Source organism: Telmatherina bonti (genome assembly GCF_933228915.1).
Source record: "Telmatherina bonti genome assembly, chromosome: 5".
In the NCBI taxonomy this organism is placed as follows: Eukaryota; Metazoa; Chordata; class Actinopteri; order Atheriniformes; family Telmatherinidae; genus Telmatherina; species Telmatherina bonti.
The window spans coordinates 10,339,941-10,362,830 of NC_136623.1; the positions used below are offsets into that span (position 1 = coordinate 10,339,941).

At 38.9% G+C, this 22,890-nt stretch overlaps 1 protein-coding gene across 1 annotated transcript in view; it reads right to left on the reverse strand.

Moving 5' to 3' along the window:
* Positions 1–22,890, reverse strand: part of thsd7ab (thrombospondin, type I, domain containing 7Ab) — a gene marked incomplete at both ends in the record, with an annotated part of 244,564 nt that overhangs the window by 57,828 nt on the left and 163,846 nt on the right. The window contains 3 exons of the mRNA XM_079240505.1: positions 17,225–17,491; positions 18,575–18,769; positions 21,226–21,329. Of these exons, the coding sequence (XP_079096631.1) occupies positions 17,225–17,491; positions 18,575–18,769; positions 21,226–21,329 (566 nt within the window). The remainder of the gene's footprint in view (positions 1–17,224; positions 17,492–18,574; positions 18,770–21,225; positions 21,330–22,890) is intronic.

Below are 22,890 nucleotides of genomic sequence, written 5' to 3' on the forward strand. Positions count from 1 at the left end.
ATTTAAACCCTCTTACAGGCCTACATTCATTTTATATGTAGAGACCTTTAGATTTTTAGATCTGGTGATAATGAATCCACACTGTGGCTATATCAGAGTGTTTATTGCAGGTTTATATCTTAATTTGGTCTCTTGCAGTGATGAAAATTCCAAACATCACATATTTCTTTATAGAATTCAGAATTTTGCCAGTTTCCAGACCAATCTTTGTTATCTTGTAAAACCTGTTGGGAGCTTCTGTATCTTTTGGTCAAGTTATTCTACAGTTACAACTCTTTATTTCAGACCCAGAATGATCCATATTACAGTAATAACAAAATAAAAACACAAATAAAAAAAAGAAAAAAACAAAACAGCACTCCACAATGTTCAGTGACCAACATATAAATAAGTCTGCCAGTGGTTCCACAACCTGGAGGAGAATCTGACAGGACTTCATGTAGGGTTCACCAACACAGCAGTTGTGTTATATAATGCATTTATACAGCATGCATGCATATATACTGAAAACAGCTCGATCTCGCAATAAGAAAGAACTGTTCAACAAAAGTCCTAGATCCAGATGGTGATTCTGATCACTTCCAAAATTGAAGAGAATCCAAGTTCGACCAAGTTGCTAACACACAAACAGACGGGCAGACCAACAGATAAACACCAGTAAAAACATGACCTCCACCACTTCCATGGTGGAGGTATAAAAATTGATGATGTAAAATGAGGTGGGGGGGTAAAGTGTCTTATCTGCTTCCCAGTTGTGATTTTGCTTTGCTATGTAGTGACAGATGTGACATGGTTGCTGTCAATCTAACATGATTTAAGAGATTTCTTGCAAACTAACAAGTCTTCAATGATCAATGGTTAAATATACCTTTTTGGAAATATTATTCATTCTGCTGTGACTTTGTGGTGGCATTGGCCATCCTGGAAGGCAAGGACCACGAACTGCTGTCAATGAGGGTATTTAGGTAAGAATTACCCCTGCAGCAACACACCTGGCTCAGTTGAATGGATCAATAACTAGCTTGTGCAGATCCATTTAATATGAACTGGGTGTGTTGCAGTAGGGAGACATGCAATACCAGCAGCATCACAGCAGCTGACAGGAAGGGACTGAATGGGATAATCAAGAAGGCTGGAGGTATTCTGGACTGCCATGTCAACCCATTTGAGGTAATGTGAGAAAAGTGGTTGAACTGTCCTCAATCCCCCTCTCCAAGTGGCCGCTCCATTTGAAGTCCACAAGGGAGATATATTTTACAGATCCTTCCTACCTGCTGCTGTTACATCATGCAATCTGCTGGGTCGAGAACACAAACTGTTAGTGCATATCCATCTGATCTTTTACTTGTTTTTCCTTCTTACTTATGCACCATCTACATACAGTTTTCCTACTGCCTTCTTATTTAATTATTCATGTTTCCTCTCAGTGCTGCAATCCTGTGACTTTCCTCATGAGGGACTAAGAAAGGATTATCTATCTTGTCTTTGCTTTAGTTTGTGGGGGAAAGTTGGGGAAAAGACTAAGTGAGCAATGACAGAAATGTCCAGGCAGGATCAGATGTGAAACAGTGTTTTATATCTGTATATGTATGTGTACATGGATATGTGCACATGTTTTTGTAAATATGTATAAATTCATGGGTTTGTATAAAATACAAATATGTGTAAATGCGACTAGGAAATGGGGCTAGTCTGAACAGGAAGTAATAGTGATGATTGTTGGTGGAGAAGGGGTAGAAGTAAATAAATGTACATATCTTCTGACTCCTGGTGAGGGTTACGACTAGTTTTTGTCTTACTTTTGGTTTAGTTATTTTCTGTCACCTAACTTTGCTGTTTTTGTTATTTATTTATCTATTCATTAAGTCTTGACATGTTCAAAATAAAGCATTAATGGATTTTCTTTGAGCAAAACTCTATCGGTTATCAATGTGATGCCTGACAGATGCATTTTACAGATGAAAACAAATATCAGATTGGCGTGTTTTGGAAAATTATGGAGAAAAACGCAAAAGTGATTCATTCAATTTCCATCAGTGTTCGAACTCCTCTGTTAAAATCTTTTTATAGAACATTTGGCAGCGTCTGATCTTCCTGGGAATGATCATTTATGCTTGCCATACTTTTGCTTTGGATGTTACTTTCATTCTTCTTGGTAAAAATGATCAAACTTAACCAGGTTGGATGTAACAGTCCTTAAGCAGCCAGGGATAAATGCACCACCAGGTACATAATATAGTTTACATGTAAAACTTCAATCATGGTTTATTATAAGAATATAGGATCAAGAACAGAAGAAGAATTCAATTAAACAAACTGAATGTGATACATATGTTGGCAACTAGGAACAATTCCTCGATATTGCTGATTTTTGTAGATTAAAAACAAACAAAAAAAAAAGTACAAAACTGATAATTTTTCTTGATTTCAATGAGGAAAAAACAACAGTAGCCGGACCATCATTCTGCTGCTATAATGCCCAAGATTCAAGTAAATAGATCAATAAAAATAAATAAAAATGACAAATTTTTTCAATTCGATTTTCCCACCCCTAGAAGGCACTAGCCAGCAAGGAACCAATGATCCATCTTAGATTTGTCTACAGCGAGTCAGCGTTTCCATCAATGTGCTACACAGAAAGTTGTGCACAGCTGATGTGCATTGTAGTACGTCAGTGGAAATAGACCACCATGCTAACACTAGCTAATGCTAGCGGATGCTAATATTCACACCTTAGTGTTGTCAGTTCATTAACATATGATAAGCAAATACACTGTAAAAAGAGAATAGTTGAAGCAACTCAAATGATTAGTTTCAAAAGGTAAGTTTAACAAAAAATTAATTTGATCAAAGTTCAGTAATTAAATCTGTACAACTTTACTGTTTTAGGTCAGATTTACTCAAATAATTTAGTTTCTTTCAAATAAAGACTGTGAATCACCGTTACTCAATTTCATGGAAAGTTAACATAAAAAATTAAATTTGTTCAACTTCACAAACTGGGTTTATCCACAAGTTACATGATATTCACATTGTGCTCAATATTTTAGGGTGCATAGGACTAATGCTCACTGTATACTTTTACATTTAGTTTTAGTATCCAAAATAGGATATAAGAATATTTACATTTATTTACTGCAGTAAGAAGTTCTGAGACAAAACATCTATAATGTGAATGATAAAAAAACAAAATACACACAAAAAAACTCATTCTGCAGACAGAATGAAACAAACACTGAAGGTGGGTTTCTGTCGCACACACTGTGCCAACTTTATTATTTAATCAGAAAATATCTTTTACATTGTCTAAATATAAATATATAAACATAACAGGCAGAAAAGAACATAGCCTAAATTGATAAGGTAGCAATCATGGTTAAATTCCTCCTGAACATTAATTTCCTGTGATTTTCAGTGGTGTTTGCTACTAAATTTGATTTGAGAAGATTTTACTTTAGGTTTAATTGATTTAATTACTTAACGTGGATAAACTTTAATCGCTTTTTACAAGCTGAAGTAAATAATCTAGCTTGGTCCAACAAGTCTCTATTTTAAGCTAATTTAAACAAAATGAATTTATCACAAACAGACAGAACGAAGTAATTCACATGAAAAGGTGCCAATTTAAGAGTTGAATGCGTATCGGAGCTAAAACAAGTGGCTTCTCCCTGTTTCTGCCTGAGATTTCAGGCTTGAGAAACTACTGGTAAAATATGCACAAGGATCTCATTTGATTCATGCTCGGAGTTTGTTGTTATGCAGCTCACTTTTCAAATGTTTGCATGAATGTTACAACATTTTGGCTCAGTTCAAATGATGACATTTTAAATAGCTTTTTTTTCTCTTTTTTAACAAGGATTACTGTAATTTATGGATGTGAATAAAAATAAACCTTTCTGAGATCAATGTTTTTATGTTGATTCAGAACACTGGAGCATAAATAATTTGTCTTGATAATTCTCCTGATCAATGCTCATATTGTCTGTTCTATTTGGTGTTACTTGAGAATTTGTCTTTAATTAGCTGGGTCTTTTTTCCCCCCCCGACTTTGTAGCATCCCTGATTCTTTATTATTTATGTTCCTCCATCCATCTATCTATCCATCTGTCCATCCATCCGTCGATGTATCCGTCTATCTATCCATCTATCTATCATCAATGTTTAAGTGAGAAACGGCTTTTCTCTGGACTCTGTCATTGTTCTTCTGGGGTTTGATGAGCTTCATGGATCATCGGTTGATAGATGTGGCTGAACTGTGTAAAAACTAAGTCTGGACTTTAGTTCTGGACGTAGACACAGCGGTGGCAGAGTGTGAACCAAGTTTACTGGAAACACCTTCAGCAGTCTTGGATCCTGTTCAGAGGAACCAGACAGTGATTTATAGTGTGTTAAGGTTTTAAAGGAGACCCACGAAACAACAAAGAGATATTTTTAATCTGAAATTAAACGAGAGAAAGGAATTAAATATATAGTTACCATTTAGCACTGTGTGATATGTTCAAATTATTGGCATGAAAAAGGTATCGACCGGGGGACGGAATACAACTATCAGATTGTGTCCAGAAGGTTTTGGTGCAAAAAATTCTGAGAAACTGCATGTATCAATTAAGATCCAGCATCAAAGGGTTAAGTTACTTTAGTAATGAGTAAAGCTTGTTATGTACTCCACAAGAAGTGGGAACTTTTTAAAGAACAAAGTTAAATTTGGTCCATAAACTCATACTCCATGTGAAGCTTCGTCTGCGATGGGGTGGAGACAACTGCTGGGGTACGTTTGTGTTTCTATGTCCAATGACCAACTGACCTATTTATTTTATATTTAATAAGAAACTTCATCTGAGGAATGCGAGGTTGTGCACACAATGGGACCGTGCCTTTAAATACCACGTATGTTTTTGTACATTTTTATACTTTGTCACCAACTCAATTAGCTTTTTATTAAAACTATCCGCTCAAGCTCCCATCAGAAAAAATGGCAACTTTCTGCTCACACATTTTCGTGTTAACCACACCAACATTAAATCTCCAGCCAGTCCCACAATACTTCTCGACACCCCCCCTGAGAATAAAGTGCTGTCCGGCTGATGCAATGTTACGAAAAGTCAATCACAGGTGAGTTTACAGCTCTACAGAACTGGATCACAGCATTAAACAAGACTTTATGTATGAAATATGATGAAAGCAATCATTCTGACAACATTTGGGCTCCTGTCATCAGTCGCAGCATCAAATTCAAAGGCTTTTGTGATTTGGTGAAAATGTTGGTCTGAACAGACTCGGCTTGGCTTGAAACAGTCACACAGCATACAGACTGGTGCTGCCAGAAGTGTTCAAAAGCACAGCAAGCTGGATTGTTGGAGCTTAACCATGGGGGCTAAACCGGGCTCAGCTGGAGAGGACAGTTGAAGGGTGATCTTGCTATCCACTCTGCTGGCCCAAAACTCAGCTCTATGACTGCTTGGAACTAACATGATTAGAAACTAAAATCCAGTCAGAACTGAAGTCCTGGCAGCACTTTGACTACAAATAAATTCCTGTATAGTCCCATTTGTACACACATGTCTACTTACATGCAGACATGTCTGCCTGGGATTTTTAAACACTGATGCAGCCTGAGAGTCCACTTCAGGATCTCCACATTCAGCTTGTGCTGACTTCAGCATGGCCTCTGAAAAAGCTCCTGTGCCCCTGACCTCCTTTCACTCAAGTCAAATCTCTGTATATCATTTAGAATACAGATGCAGCAGCATCCGGGTCCTCGCTTCACTTTAGTTCAGCTGATACAAACTTGTAAGGTGTCTTTTCTCCTCGGGGAGGCTTTTAGTCTGAGTCCAGGTACGAAATCATGTCAGATGCCTTTAGAAATCAACTCACAGCCTGACACAAGTCACCGCTGTCGTTCCCAAGAGCCGTTGTCTTCCTTGACTGCCGGAAAGCCAATTTCACCAGATAATGAGAGGAGTTTTACTGCCAGTACCCTTAAACCTCCTGATGATAATAAGGACATGCACAAAACTGCTTCCAGACCAAGACTAGCTGCACAGAAATAGCTGAAATCTCCGGTCATCATGTAGCAGAAGCTTGTACCCCTTCTATTTTAAGAGGAATTTTATTTTATCATCATTAATAACATGGTAATAATAAATCCTATTTAGATGAAAGAGATACTTGATATGCTCAGAGGAAGAAGAAGGATGCAAAGTGGAAGATATTAACTCATTCCTGTAGAATTATTGACATGGGAGAACTCTGAGGGACAAAGTGTGTTTGGGTGAGAAATGCTAAGAAATTTCACACCTTTCTCAAGTGAATCAAACCACCTGGACATCTGCTTTGGCTGCAATATCGGGGCGATACTCCCTGAAGCAACCAATAACCAAGAAATAAAAAAGCAGGAGGTGGAAGAAAACCCGACTTTTTAATTGGCCAGGACAGAAAAATTCTCGCTAAAACAATGGAGCAACAATAAGTTTATGCCATCTAGGAGTTTTTGTTTTTACTTTAAAGGTCGAATCTAATACAGCTTTCACCAGAATCGGTCTGGTATGAGCAGCAGGAGAGGCAGCGAGCTTTAAAGCACGGCGCTCTGCGGCACTTAATGGCTTTGGTTCATTAGATTAGTGTTCTTCAACCTTTTATGAGCCAAGGTACACTCTAGTGTCTAGTAAAAGTCACAAGGCACAGCACCAACCACACTGTTAAAACAAGAAGCCGATATTTATAATTTAAAGTCCATCTTATCAAAGAGTCTTACATAGCCACCAAATAAACAAAAAAAAGGGAATTTTGTTATTTTTCTCTTTACTTTTTAGACTAATTAGGTGCAATTGGATCATTTGCCATGGCACACCTGATGGTCTCTCACGGCACACTAGTGTGGCACGGCACAGTGGTTGAAAAACGTTAGATGGTGAGTGAAATGCACCAGGGTTTCCCTGCAAGCTAACAGAGATCCTCGCTCTGCAGAGCAAAGTTAGTTTCTTTAGTCCACATGCAAATGCATGTTCACACTACTCTAAATGACATGTCCTACCCTTCGAAGCAGACCAAACAACGCTGGTTTTATATGCACCATTATGGCAAGATAAAATTATTCTGCAGTTCTTTAATTCTGCAAAAAAAAAAAAAAAAACAAAACAAAAAACTATGGAGACAACTGGTTTAACTTTCTGGCCTCAAAACTTGTGCTTGTGACTGGGTTTGATGGCAGACTGACGCTGACCATGTATGTTCCTCTGCTGCCGTTGCCATGGAGCACCCGGAGGTGCTTTACGACATCTTATCACATGCAAGCAATGTTACATCACATAAACACTGTACATAACAATACACTACTTGCTGTTACCATGGAAACAATGTTATTAGTAAATCATTTAGAAGCTCCATATTGATGTTTACACATTTTCTGGGTTGTTTATTTACTGTCCCGACAAAAGAAATATGCAAGAAATAGTTGCAAAGCAGAATAAATAGAAGAATATTCACCCAAAGATCCTGAAGAAAAACGATGTTCTTCTGTATTTATTTTTTAATGATGTTGGTGTTGTTTTTCAACACCAACATCAAAGAAAAATATGGTTTGTTTTGAAAAATATGGTTTGTTTTGATCCAAACTGCAAAACAGGCATATCATTCAGATGCTACAGTAAGTAGTAAAGAAGTTCCTCTCCATGGCAACAGGAAATTACTTCAAACCTTCACCTGTAATGTAGTTTAAAGTTAAAAAGATTGTGATTGTCTCCCGCATTACTAATAGATCAGCCTGCAATCAAAGCAAATAAAAAAAATCTATTTAGAAAAAGATTCTTGATCAGCATTTTGGCTTTAAAATGTAATAAAGGGTCATTTAAAAAAAAAAAAAAAAAAAAAAAAACCCTTTAACTTCCTCTTGTACCATATATTTTGGCCACTCACCTGGGAATACAGTCTGACTCACCATCATTGCTGTGTAAAATGAAATTATTCTGCCTGACAGGTTGTCCTGAGAAGATTTAATTTTCAGAAAATATTACAGTATTACAATATTATATATACTTATAAAAATATATGAAGAGACCTCTTCCTTCATGCTCTATGCTAGCCTTATTAGACGTTGATCTTTGTCCTAAAATCTTGACAGCATCCTGTTACCATATTAAGCTCAATTACATGGCAGAAGCTTTCAGTGTTCCTCCTGCGACTACAAATGTTGGTCGTCATGCACCAACAAATCTGTTCTCTGCTGTATTGCTCTTGTTCATGAGTCCTTGGTGAGGTTTTTGCCCTTAAGCTTTATCCTTTATGGCTTTCCACAGTGGCTGCTTCCCCTCCTCCTTTAACAAATCCACCAAGATGAGGCCAAGCACCCCAGAGCCTTCCTCCAATATTGAGTCACAGCGAAGGTTACGGTATTATGGGTCCTTTACGGGCATGAAGACAAGAAATATGAGCATTCTCAAATATGTGGTACATAGTTATATTTATTACCTGATTCCCTTGATTATACTTCAAATATTTATATGATTAGCAGACATTTCATATTACTTTAATAATATGTCTTCTGCATAATGTAACATATAGTGAAATAGATATATAATAAATTTGTTTCACTTGTTATTTATTACATTATGCTAATACAGTCTTTAGTACGGTGAAAAAAAAAATCCCTGTGGCCGTTTTGTATTTCTAATTTATTTAGTTTTATTTTGTGCGGATTAAAATTAGTTTTCTAATTATTAGGTTATTCCTTTCGTGCTTCTGATTGGTTGAATGTTAGCTTGAGCCAAAAGGGCCGAAAGCAGCAGATTTCATCACAGAGAGGATAAGAAACACCAAAAACAATCGAGTGAGTAAGTAGCCCAAATCATTGCTGCAATGGACAACAATGATTTCACTGTGCAACTCAGGTCTAAGTTAATTTCTTTTTCTATTTAAAAAATATATATTTTCTTTTGCTTTTTGTAAAGCAAAGGAAAACTAAAACCAGAACCAACACATTGGATTGGTAAAAATATTCCTAAAAAAAAAAAAGCACCACCATGACATTTCAGCGCTTCTCATTCATACACCCACACATGTATAAATACTGTGTAAACGTCTTGAGCCAACCCTTTTCTTTAAATGAATTTTGCTTCAGAGGATTTAGAACCTTTAAAGTGGTCATAAACAACAGTTTTCCAGGTTTTCTGAAGGTCTTTTCAATTTTTTGTTTGGACATTTGCTGTTTTTTTCTACTCTTCTTTTCAGTCCAGTCCTTTTATCCTGAGCATTTTCACCTGTGACCTAAGAATCATTTCAAGCATGTAAAGGTAAGTTAGATAAACCAGCGATATGTCAACACATGACAGATGACTTAGCAAAGAAGCCACCATGCATTGCATCTAAAAGAACTGTGTTATAAAAAAAATACAAAAAACACACAAGAAAAAGCCTTTTTGTACCAAAAAGGTTGATCTCCAAAGAGCTATTAATTGAAAACTTGGCATATCTGAGCATGGTGTGCAACGTGTTATTGGAGGACAAAAGAAGTGTCAGGACTAAAAGAAATGGACTACAGCAGTGGTGTCCAAAGTGGGTCCTCTGGGGCCTCTGTCCTGCAGGTTTTCCATATATTCCCATTCCACACACCCGGTTTCCAGTTAATGGATCAAACAGCCAATGAAGTTGTGCACTACTCATTAATTTCTACTACTGATGCATGGAAAACCTGCAAAACCTCGAGCACCAGAGCTGGACACCCCCTGGTCTACAGCAGTATCTGTCCTCAAGAGGAAAAATATCTTTCTGGACCCTCAGTTGATCCATTTGCTGTTCACTGGAGCTTCGCTAGATGTGATGTCCATGAACGGATGGCTTGTTGTAAGGAAGGGTAAGAGAGGAAACAGGCAGCTGAAAATTGGTGGGAGCTTGTTTAGACAAAAGCAAATGATATGTCTAAGGTAGGGATGCACAATGTCCGATATGCCGATATTTTATAACTCTGTTGGCCAATAACTGATATCAGTCACACTGTAAATGCTGATATCATCTAGTTTCTTCTGTTGTAAATAAAAATGAAGTGTCATTATCATGTTGTGTTGACGTTTGCAGATGGACAAAAAGCTGAATGATGATGTAACATTTACTCTAAAATATCCCAGCTAGCATTATGCACAGCACCCTAACCCCAACCCTGTCAAATCACATCATGGCAACCGTTTTTAAACAAATCAAGTAAAATACAGTATGTGCATCCAATCCTATTTAAAACAGGGCCTGTAACTTAGACTAGTGGACTGGCTAATATACAATATTTCATTCTAAAGCTGATATAGGTCCAATACCATGCTCATGCTCTGTAGTCCAAGGAGTTAATATTTAATAAATTATTAATGAAAACAATTTGAGCAATGGCCTTTCTGTGTAGGGTTTGGATGTTCTCCCCATGCATATTGTGGGTTCTCTCTGGGTACTCTGGCTTTCTCCCAAAGACATGCATGCTAGGTTAATTGTTTCCTCTAAATTGTCCCTCGTGAGTGCGAGCATGAATGTTGTTTGTCTCTCTGTGTTGGCCCTGCAATGGACTGGCGACCTGTCCAGGGTGTACCCTGCCTCTCGTCCAGTGACTGTTAGGATAGGCTCCAGCTCCCCTATGACCTTTAATTGGACTAAGTGGTTCAGAAAATGACTGATGAGCCTTTTTAACATGGGAGTCTATGGGGATTTGCTCTGTTTTGGAGTCCCTAGTGGATGAGAGTGGAACTGCAATTTCTGGCACTTCCGTAGGCTTAACTTTTACGCGCTGGTGGTTGCCGTTTGGTACAACCTGATACTTATCGTCTGCCCCCGCTACAATAACTCTGACCTATCAAACAGCAACAAACTGCACAAATACACATAACAACTTGTTTTTATTTTCTTTAGAAGTTTTTAAACAGTCAAAGACTTAAAATTGAAAACAATTCTGTCCATCAGAGTTAAAAAAAAAAAAATGACAAGAAAGCTTGAGGTGAACAAAAAGATATTTAGACTAAATATTAATATACAAGCTTGCCAGAATTGTACAAACTGTTTTTTTTGTTCTGTTTAGTGTATTTTCATTCATGTTTGTGCATTTTGTTATATAACTGCACTTGTTTCCAGTTCTCATGGCAACATAAAGAAATTAGGGGTGGCCCAGGAATTTGCACAGCAGCACATAGACTCCATTTTCTTTCTCTGCAATCAGACAGTCAAAGCCTGTGAGCAGCTGAGACGTCTTCAGAGGTGATTTGTTTGCTAAGAAGTCTGAGATTAAGTGTTTGTATGGGACCAGGCTTTAGAATAACAACCCTTTCATTGTCTAAGACGTGGAAATCAAGACATTGTTGATGGAAATTTGCAACCTTATCAGCCAAGTTTTCAGAGATGAATCAACTTCAATAAAGATGAGTTCAGGGAACGTTACAGTAGTTACAACAATCAGGTAAATGGATAAGTTCTGTCGAGTTGCTTTAGGTGTATGTGTTATTTGTGTTATTTCTCACCAAGCAGCCACGTGGAATGCCACATATCATGAGAGATAACGCTGCTGGAGCTAGACGTGTACTTTGTGCGTGTGTGGTACTGTAGTCTGGATATGCAGCAGTGATAAATGAACTCGCTTTACAAAGAGAACAGGGATTTCCTCTTCCTGTGGTAGATTACAGCTGTTGTTTGAAATGTGGAAAAGAAGTGTAGCTTTACTCTTTACTGGTCAAAATCAATGCCTGCATTTCTTTATGTGATATCATTGGTGTTTTGTAAGCTCAGCTAATAATCTGACACATTCTCATAAGCAAAAATTTTTTAATTTGTTTATACATACGACGGGTAAGCCATTAGGAAAGCACCTAGACAGTCTGCCATCTTGAAACTACAGCCACCAGTAAGGGACAAACAGCACCAATGTGGAATAAGAAGGTGTTTTCCTTGCGAGCTAGCGCACTGCGATCCAGATGCTGGAGGACAAGATCAGCAAAAGGCTTAGTACCACAGCAAGCTGGAAAATCTGTTCAACTGTCATTTAGAAAAAGGCGGGAACTGTTTTCACCATTGTCATCAAAGGGAAATCAAGCTCTTAAAAGACAGCAGGACTGGAGTATTCACAACAGAGGATCAACGTGGGGCAAGTCTTACCCAGGTGGAAGGAGACTTTAAAAGAGAAGCTGAAGTTTCAGCTTTCTCTTCCATAAATCAGTCAACTGTCCTGCCTAAAGTAGCATGATGCTAACTTATTTCATTGAGTTTTGCTGAGGCTGCACAACAGATACTCCACTATTAAACACTAGTCTTGTTGGTACAGTTAGGGTTAGTGTAAGTTTAGTGTAACATTTAGTGTAAGTTTATGGTTACATGGTTTCAGTAGCTTAAAGTCACAGCAAACACTGGTAATTTGTCACAGTAAAAGCAGTTTACAAAGCCTTCCCACTGGCTTTTAGTCTGGTTTTACCACCACTGAAAGCCGGTTTAAACCTCTCCACCTGATTGAACACTTTGAAGTATGGAATGACACAGTTTCAGAGGCTTTTTTGATACACAGTGGCTACCACTGTGGAAGTCATTGTTCGAAAAGGCACTAGAATGCATTATTTGTTTGAATGCAATACACAGTTGTAAAGTTGATGAGTGAAATTCTTACACAATGTCCCTTTAAAGTGTTGACAGGATATTATGACTTTAAATTTGACAGGTCAAGAGAACTCAGATCAATAACTTCCATCAGCCAGATGACAATGTGAGCCCAACTGATTGGATCCATCCAGTCCAAAGCTGCCTTGGTCTTCACTTAACCTTGATTAAATTGAACTTCACCCATTAATTAGACCTTGTGTCTGACTGCAGTGATTGCTGGGAAGTAAAGTGAGAATCAATGTGTGATTGGGATGCCGTCGCCATCTCTGTGGTGCAAATCGCTACAACCCTGCAGCCGAGCTTTGCTGAGCATTTTAGATTTCTACAAAAACATACAATATCCAAACGAATTTCTCAAATGCTTTAAGATGTTTTTTTTTTTTTTTTGTCCCAGTTCTGAAAGAGACACTCAACATGAGTGTGAAAATATTCATTCTTATCCTTCCCTTTGCAGAAATACATTTGCTTATGGAGGCAATCCAAAAAAGGAACGGTGCAAATCTTGTATCAACATACACTTTTAATGATAAACCCAACTGATCTGTTGGTGTAAAGGGATGGCAGAAGCACAGTTGGGCTGATTGACATCACAGCCAGCAGCACTGCGGGGATCGTGCCTCCTCCTCTATCAGAATGAAAATGATGGTGGATGAAATGAGGAGGGAGGGGAGCGACAGAGAGAAAGGGAAATAAAGAGATTTGACGATAGCTTTGAGTTACGCATGAACAATCATCGAATCTCATCAATGTGGTTTTGTTTTAGCGAGCACCTCAAGGAACATTTCTTTTATTTCCTAACTCAACGGTGTCAGAGGATGAATGTGTGGATGCAAGCGCACACTCAAACATTCCCACAGGTGTAAAAATACACTCAAGCGCCAGCACACACAAGAACACACAACCTCATCTTTACGAAGTGCTCTTGTCACACCCACACTCAGATTAACTGGCGCATGACTGAATCTGTGACTCACACATGGAGACTAAAACCATGTTTATGTATGCACGGCGCAGATGTATTCATCTGAACATCTCCCGCGTTCTATTTCACAGCAATTTCACGACGCGTTTTCGAGCTGGGAATTTTTGCTTGAAGTATTTTGGATCTAAGATAAGACCGTACAACGAGGAGACAAATGATTCTGACAGGAGTGTGCGGGAAAAAGGCCCACTTAAGTGAAACTCGGGATTCAAAATGCATCCTTTGCCTTCATGGAAGGGGCTTTCATATGTGCACAAACAAATTTTCACGCTTCAGATGAATGTTTAATGGGGAAAAAAAAAAGTTTCTCTTGCATCTGCAACCTATGGTGCTGCACATTTCTCACCTGAAAGCAGGAGGAGAAAATCAGATTTTCTATATGTTGTAGTACAACTCAAAACTTTGAAGCAGCCTGTTGATGGCTCCATCATTCCTCCAGGGTGGCGGAAACCAAAACGTGCAGAGATTTAAACACATAATCTGTTTTAAGAAGGAAAGAAATCATGAATAAGTTATCGTGAAACGTTAAGGTTTGTTGCGACTACATCTGTAGTTTTTTTCTTTCCAAAAGTCTGATGCTACACTATTTAAGCCCATAAAAAGATGTCATACATTCTGGATGTAATTGGCTAGCTATACTAGCCAGATCTGCATCTGACATCTAATTAGCCAACTTTGCTGCCCTCATCTTGTACATGCATCTTCCCTGGATGCCAGACTCTGCACAACTACTCAGGCTCCTTATTTAAATTTCAGAGATGAAAACAGGATTTTATTGGGTAACACACACTCTGGGATGTGTAGTTTGAGCCAGCATGTGCACATGGAGCCAGTGATTATAATAAACAGGCTGGAAAATGTCTCCCAGTGGAATTTCCCACAGCTTCACCATGGTTCTGCTCTGAGGGGATGCTATATGTGAAGCCCACTCGTGTCCCCCCCCACGTTTGACAAACCAAGCTGGGTTACATGTGTGGGTTCCAGCTGTCTCTAATGGGAAATGTGGTAACAAATGAATGTAGCTCTGCATTCCCCCACTGTAATCCTACATAGAACCCACATTAGGTCAATTTATCAGCCCATTAATTTTCCTTGCAGACCCCATACACACACACACACACACACACACACACACACACACACACACACACACACACACACACACACACACACACACACACACACACACACACACACACACACACACCAGTGGATGCAGCAAAAGAGGGAAACATGAGGCTTAGAGTGTCCAACAATGTGTGTATGACACCTTTTAAGCAACTCACCCCTCAGCTGAAAAGGGAAAAATAAGTGTGTATTGACATCTAACTGGTGGTCTGGCTGAAACCATTTTCATGGTTATTAAAAGCTTATTAAATTTATTAAAAAGATTTATTAAAAGCTTTTCCAGCTTCCACAGGGACAGCCTCTTGGAGGAAAGATGACCACAAATATTTGAATATTTATCCATTTTGGTGAATTATCCTGTAGAACTTGCAGGATGTGTAGGGCGGAAGTGTCATGCTCTGTTCAGTGGGGTTCAGTAGGGACCTTTGTCTTCTGGTTTCTCAGCTTTTGGTGTCATTTTCTTTCTGTTTTAGTCATTTATGTTTAGTGTTAGATCACAGTATTTTCCTGTTGTTTCAGGTAGTTTAAGTCCTGTTATTGTTGCACCTGTGGTCAGTCTCTAATCTCTACAGAAGCTCCGTGTTTAGACATTATTTCATCTGTATAAACACGCATCGGTTTACTTCTGTGCCAGATAATCATCCATCCTACTCGACTAGCTGACTTGTTCTCAGCCATTCTTGTGACTTCTCCTGTTATTTGAATCACAGAAAAAAAACTCCCCTCTGCCTCATAGTCCTGCATTTGTGTCCTTTCTACTCATCTTCATTAATGGATCACGATATTAACTGTTTGGCACAATGTTGGTATTTCTTCAGGAAAATTATTTCTATAAAAAAAACAAACACACAAAATGTACACAAATACACCAGTAGATCCTAAACTTTTTGGGACCCAGTCAGGCCAATTTATGCTCGATGCAGAAGACGAAGACACAGAAACGGACACTTAAGTCCACCTCATGTGTTGTTTACATGTAAAACTGGTACGTTTTCAGGATCTTATGAACATAGCAATACCACCAGAATCTGCAGGGTCAGTGTTGAGCAGTACAGCTGACAGAGGAGGAGGAGGAGGAAGAGGAAGAAGACGACAAGGACAAGAACTGAAGAGAAAGTGAGAAATGCTGTGCGAGTGTGTTGTATGATGATATCTGAAACAGACGTTGCGATTTACGTACGTTGGTGAGCAGAAATGGGCCTGAACACGAGTTGATGTTAATGGAAACAAGAGACCGTGATGCTGAAAGGTAGACTGCATCCACACTGCAGGTCTTATTGATCAGTTCCACATGGTTTTTGTCAATGACGGCACCAAATGAAGAACTTGGGAGCGTAAATTGTTAAATGAAAAGTTATTTGCATTCATCGAGGAAACATTGCAACCAGAAAATAATAATCAGTATCCTGCAACAGATTTCTCACGACATAGAAAACAAACAGCTTCTGCAAAGTTTGAAGGTTTTTCTTCACCAAACTTTTGATAACGTTGTATGAGTTTTGTGTTTTAACTTGCAGTGTGGATAGTTTCTTATTAAGAGCAGTTTCTGTCTGATGTAGCAGAGTTTAAATTAAAGCACTGATGTCTGATCTCTAGATAATACTGTATCCCCTCGTCAGTAACGGGACCGCAGTCTGATGTCGTCAGTCCGGCTATCGGCGTCGATGTCCATGCCGGCAGATACGAGGTAATCAGGACACCTTAATGTCTGACTGCAGGATGATGCAACACACGCAGGATGTGTCTACAGACTGCTGATGAGTCCAAACCACTCCGGTTCTTCCACAAGAGCAAAGAAATGCAAATCATCTCGTCCTTTTTGGGAGAAAATATAATCTGAAAACTGCAAAGGCAGCGCGTAGATTTTATAAACTCTTACAAATGAAAAGGTTTAACTTGCAACCATCATGCTGTGTAGCTTCTGTAGCATCACCTGCCCCAAAACTCTGGTTTCTGGTTCGAACTCGAGCCGTATCTGAGAAATAAACCTCTGGCTGGGTGTGTGCATGGCAAGAAGAAAGGACGCTGGTTAAAATGGAAGGAAATTTCCACTGGCATTGCAGACGTTGGCATGGACGGAGAGCCGTGAGAAGCTCAAGTGTTGTCAGCTGCTGATGCTTCAGCGGGAGTCCGAACCTTGCTGGGTTACTTTGGCCTGTCGGATCAGTTCATCCAGAGGAGGAAACTACACTGCAACGTGTTCATTCTAAACAACAATTTTCACAGACAACAGAAGCAGCCGCTGTTCCTGAGATGAGTGGGAGTCTATTTTTACTGATGGAGTTCAGAACAAGCAAACATGTCGAGCAGAGATTGTGCCGTCTTTATCTGGGATTTACGGTTCATTTTCTGCTCGTTGTTCGGGAGGAAACCTCATAAAAAGGTACGCTTTGCAGATGCAGAATGTGTACGACTAGTTAATACCATCCTTCTTACCAAGGAAATAACTGATTTCAGGTAAAACGCTCAATAAAAATGGTTTATTGTGGCTAACAATCCACTCACCGTGACTGTTGCAGCGTGACGTCTCCACCAGCCGGTTGTCCTGGTCGTAGCACGCCATGGCCTGGTAGCGATAGCCCTGTCCACACTCCTTGACGTCTCCTTTGACCTTCATCCCGGTGACGCCCTCTGCTCTGCCTTCCTCAGGCAGGATGCAGTCTGACCACTTTCCCACTGGCTGGGCATTGTACTTGTCGCAGGGGCAGTACTGCGTCTCGCTCAGAGGGTACATCTGTGTGTTCTTGCACTTGTCTTTCTTCTTGCTTCTCCCTGAGGAGCGAAGATGGACCGAGATGAGCAAAGTCACCCCGAGAGAGGGGGATCTGTAGCTGTACTGACATCAGCGGGTCCGTTTTAGGCCTAAATGGGTGAATTTTACTGTGACATTGATTTTGAAAATTCAGTTAAAGCAGAAACAAGCTGTTTGTGCAGAGTGGGGAACATGAGGTTGGGCTGATCTGGTAAAATCATATAAAGCAGAAAGCCCTTCTACTGAAATTTGATGCTGGTTGATGATAGATCACTGCAGACAAACTTATTTTTCCTCAGGTGGTCTGTCATCAGGAGTCCTTTCACATGGAAATGAGGAGACGTTCAGAGGGATTTTGTTTCGACTACCTGATATTTATATGCAACCACATCGTGTTCTTTTTCTTTCTTTATTTAGCTCTTAAAAATAAATTCTCCGTGTCTACCAAGGTTTTTCTGCATCTGGAACAGAGCTGCTGTTTAATTGTATCCCAGCTGCAACCTGCAATTTGTCTTTCCATCTCAGAAGCAGCAAGAGAGAATATATTACAAGCTTAAAAAAGTTTTTTTTTTAATAAAAACAAAAGTAAGTATCGTCAGATGTGCTGCTGAAAACCTTTCCTGTAAACAGCAGCAGGATTCTGTATTTCTTTTTTGTGCAGTAATACTGAAAAGTAGTTTAATTCTACATTATGCAGGCCGTGACCTTCCTGCTCTTTCACACCAGGAGCAAATAAAAACCTCATTTAAAGCTTAAAGTGGGCGTTCCCCGCGCCAGTAATCTCCCGAGGCACCGTAATGCACCGCTGCTTTTATGGCTGTGATGCTCTGGACAACTCTGGTAACACTGACGGATGACAACGGCTGGGGAGTTCATTCAGATTTGTTGCTTTAATCCCACTGGAACATTCAGGTGGACTGAGCTATCTGAACAGATTTATGGCCCCGCGCTCCACTTGAGCACTTTAGCCCTCTTAAGCCCACCAACACTGCCCATCAAACTGTGCAGCACTTCAGTAAGACCAGCATCTGCAAAGCTAATTAGCTTGTTTTGCTAAAGGTTCACAGCAGTGCATTGTCAGAGCGATCTCCCTCCATCCTCACCGATCAATGCCCTCTTTCTGGTGCGGACCCCCACGCAGTCAGCTGTGCAGGACGAGAACTTGGACCAGTTTGCGAGCTGGCAGTCGTCCTGGCAGGGGAGCTGACAGCGCTGGGTGATGGTCGGCATGGCCTTGGCGAATTTCAGGCACTCGTTGATGTCGGCCAGCGCCCCGTCCAGCTGGCGGCAGGACACAGCTGGAAGAGAAAGAGAAGGTCAGTCCAGGAAAGACTCAATTAGAATATTAATCATGGTAATCATTGATTATTGTTTGAATGTTTCGACAGGATGGTAGCTGGAAGTAACAGAAGGAAACGTGGAAAATGCAGAAGTTCTGTGAAGAGACTTGCTGCTCAGACGCTGACCAGACTGCAGATGGCACTTCGAGGTGCTCATACTCATTTTTACACAGTTTTACTTTAAACTTTTGTTTGAAGGGACTTAAAAACAAAGTTTTGTTCTCTTCATTGTGATTTTCTAATGACAGAACGTACATTTCTCCCACCATGGTCTCGTCTTATAGGAGTCATGTACAGCAACTTTTGGCTCCAAGTTTATTTTATCTACTCGATTATCACCAGCAATTCTATGCTGCTATTCATTCAAGACTTATGTAAAGATACTAAAAAGTCATTTTGTCTAATGCTCCAGCTGGTAACAAATTTAGCAAGCTAATGTTATGGAGAATGATTGATTAAAAAAAAAAAAAAAATCTTTGTTTAAAACAAAAAAATACAACTTCTTGGAGAGTTTCCAACAAAATTTCACATCTAAATATGGAAAAATTCAGCGTTTCCATTTTATCCCAACTTAATAAATGCATAAATGCAAAAGCTACTTTAATTTAATTTACATAAAGAAAACTTGAGACAGTAAATTATGTTTATTTAAACTAATAAAATGCAAATGAATCATATTTAAATCTAAAAAAATTAAATTCAGCTGCATCCAAATTAGTATAAAAGTAAATAAAAAAGTAGTTTCATTAAAAATTGAACAAGCATGATGAGACCTGAGAGGAAGAACTGGCAACCAGTTTTCTTTGGACTATTTTAGCAACATGGACCAGTTCAGTATGTGATTTTTTTATGATATACTTGTTAGAATTTGAACTGTTGCGACTATTTGCAGCAATTTGCACTGATTTTTGGTTTAAAAAGTGCTGTGTATGAGTAAATTTTGAGGCCTAAACAGGATAGATTACAACCAAAAACCCCACAGCTGAAATTCAGATGAGAATAAAACTTTCATTTAAGTTCAGTAAGTGCAAACAGAGCTGTTAGCACCGGGGTGTTGTGTTAATTTGTCCCTCTGGTGTTCGCAACCTTTTGCTGAAGCAGGAAATTGTTCCAGCCTGTAAAAAATATCTCCTCTTCAAATGAAAATATTTATCTGAACAGCACATTTCAGATCTCATGGAAGCTTTAATATAAATCATGAAAGAAGGAGACACAATTTCATTTCCACTTCAACTGGTCCGAAGCCCACAAGTCAATTTAACTGCATCATCATATTCTTTGTTCCTTCAATAAACAGGGATTACTTATGTTGCTGCACTATTTCATTTTCTTGTTTCGCAGACATTCTGCAGGGCTGTACTTTCATGGAGAAATCAATCTGAGCACTTTTTTAACCCCCTACGGGCACTGCAATTGGTTTGGAAAGCCTCTGCCTAATAGTGTGTGAGGTCAGCTCTTATTGTGTGTGTGTGTGTTTAGGGGGAGAGAGCAGCCCATCTCTCAGCTGTGTGTGTGTTTAATGGAGCCACAGCCGTGTTTTTCCCGCTCTAAGGAAAGCCTGTGTGCAGGTAAACAACCCGACATCCTGTCAGGAAACACGGAGCAGGGAGGACAGTGTATCTTATCTGGTCTGAGTCAAAGACAATATGATTTCCAGTGTTTAGACGAGACAGAGGTGTGAAAACACGGACAGGGGGGAGTGGTCTGGACGTCAGCGGCTACAGAGCCTGAAGCGGACCTTGTAGCATTTTCTGGAAAAAGCTGATTCTTCTTTCCATTAATGCAACCTCGCGAAAAATAAAAATAAAAGCACTAATAATAGCTTCCATAGGTGGAACATAATGAAAGTGATCACTCTGCATGACCCCTTGAAATTGGATTTTTATGTAACCTTCCCAGGACTATAAGTTACAGCTTCATCCTCTGAAATATTTGTCTCTTATGTACCTGGCCGGTGCCGCTGCGTGTTAGCGGAAAGGTGCGCCATCTCCCACTAAATTCCTCAAGACATTTGATTAATATTACATGATTCCAGCCTGAGATGGAAAAAAAATCTCTGCAGTGAAACAACTCTCACTGTCAAGCAAGTCTCTAGAGGCGCACCACGAGATGGGAAAACACTTCCTTCCCCAACTCTCCACGATTTCAGAGAATAAAAACAAAAATAAGCTGAAAAGAAGAAAAACGCCCCCTGAAGTGTCATTCTCAGTGTTGCCACATCTTGTAAGTGGGAGGATTTAATGCTCCTCTAACTAAATTGGCCTTTTCTGTAAACCTTGGCACATCTGTCAGCTGCCTGGTGGCCGGGCTCCAGATGCAACGAGATGAGCACAAATGTCATTTCTGATGATTAGGAATGGTTCAGTGAAGATGCAAAACGGGGAAACATGGAGCAGGGAGATGTGTTTCTGCACCTCTGGTCTGAAGTCCTGGTCCGCAGGTCTCTTGTGCACCAGGAGAGTCCTTTCTGAGAAGCCATGGGACTAACTGGCACTTCCTCCATTTATGGGTTTTCCACCTAAAATAGAGGCAGGTACAGCCATGTTAGTGCTTATATGTGTTTCTAACTTTAACCATTTAAAACCCAACCTCAGAACAACTGGAAAGGGAAAAAGTCCAGTTTTTTTTTTTTTTTTTTTAAACTGAAGTCTTGATTAGATCTTTTAACAAAATCTGGATAAAAAAAACAAGCAATTTATGTATTAAATGGTAATAAATTGACTGATTATTACCATGTGATAGATCCTCTGCTTTTTGGCATCAACCAGGTGCAGGAAAGCAGGATCTTATGGTGCACAACAGGGTTTTGATTAAAGTTTCTATCATAAAATGTTTCAGAAACTTTAAATATGAAATATGATACATTTGGCTTTAAAGGGTTAAAAAAATGTTGTACTGCAGTCAGAGAGTCAGAAAGTTCTTTAGATAGAGTAATAAATAACTAATCCATGCTTTTGTCCAAATATGAAGATACTAATTGTATTTTCTACATTCAATCTGCACACTGCAAAAACTCAGCCTTAAAAAACAAGGAAAAATACTGTTAAAACAAGAGGAATTCTCTGGCATAAAAACTAAGAATTATCTTACCTTAATAAGCATATGTGTACTCAATTTAAGATTTTTAATCTTCCTTAGATTTCAGTTTTTGCAGTGTGCACCTGAATGCAACATAAATGTATGTCTTGTGTTAAATAAAAAGCTGCAACCGAATAAGGAGGAGCGATACCGAGATTTAGACTTTACTTCATGGTACTTTACTTATGAATATCGATACTTTTTTGCCACCTGAAGGAAAATCATGATTGTACAGTGTGCAGTAATTTCTCTATTGCAAAAGTATTCTGTAAAAAAAATCCAACTCAACATTAATATTTAAAAGAAATACTTTTACAAGAAGAATAAAATTTACTAGTTCCTACATTTATAAAATATATATAAATCAGACAAAAGACTAGAACTAATTATAAAATTTAAAAGAGAAATCCTAAATATAATAAAGCATAACGATCAATAACTTGCATTAAACCAGTGAAATATCTAAATAAAACCTCATAATGACCAACAGTAGCGGTGTTATCTGAAAGACGTCATGATGATCATGTAACATAAAAGTAAACACTGTTTCTGGGCTTCACATGCATGTTTATTGCCTAAAACTCTGTTGATATGAAACATGCCTTGTTTTCACTTCGAGTGGTATCTCAAAACTCAAAACACTATCAGCTCTGATATTCTGGTAGGCACATATCGAGGTATCGACCTCAGAGTATAAATAAAGGCATTTTAGACTAGAAAGCTCTTTTTCAACTCTGACACCTAGAATTTTGTGCAACAAATATTTACTTTGGTTTTTAATCTTAAGTCAGTAATAAAAAAAAAAAAAAAAGAAAAAAAAAAAAGAAAATCACACGTATAAATGGCGTAATAAGGGAGCAAAAACACTTTGCATGCACCGTTTCCTGGACAGCATGAATATGTGGGATCAGTTTGTTATTTTTTCTGCAGTGTTACAACAAAAACATTCAGCCTGACATAAGATGTATACAGAAGTAAAGCAGCAGCGGTTTTATCTCCGG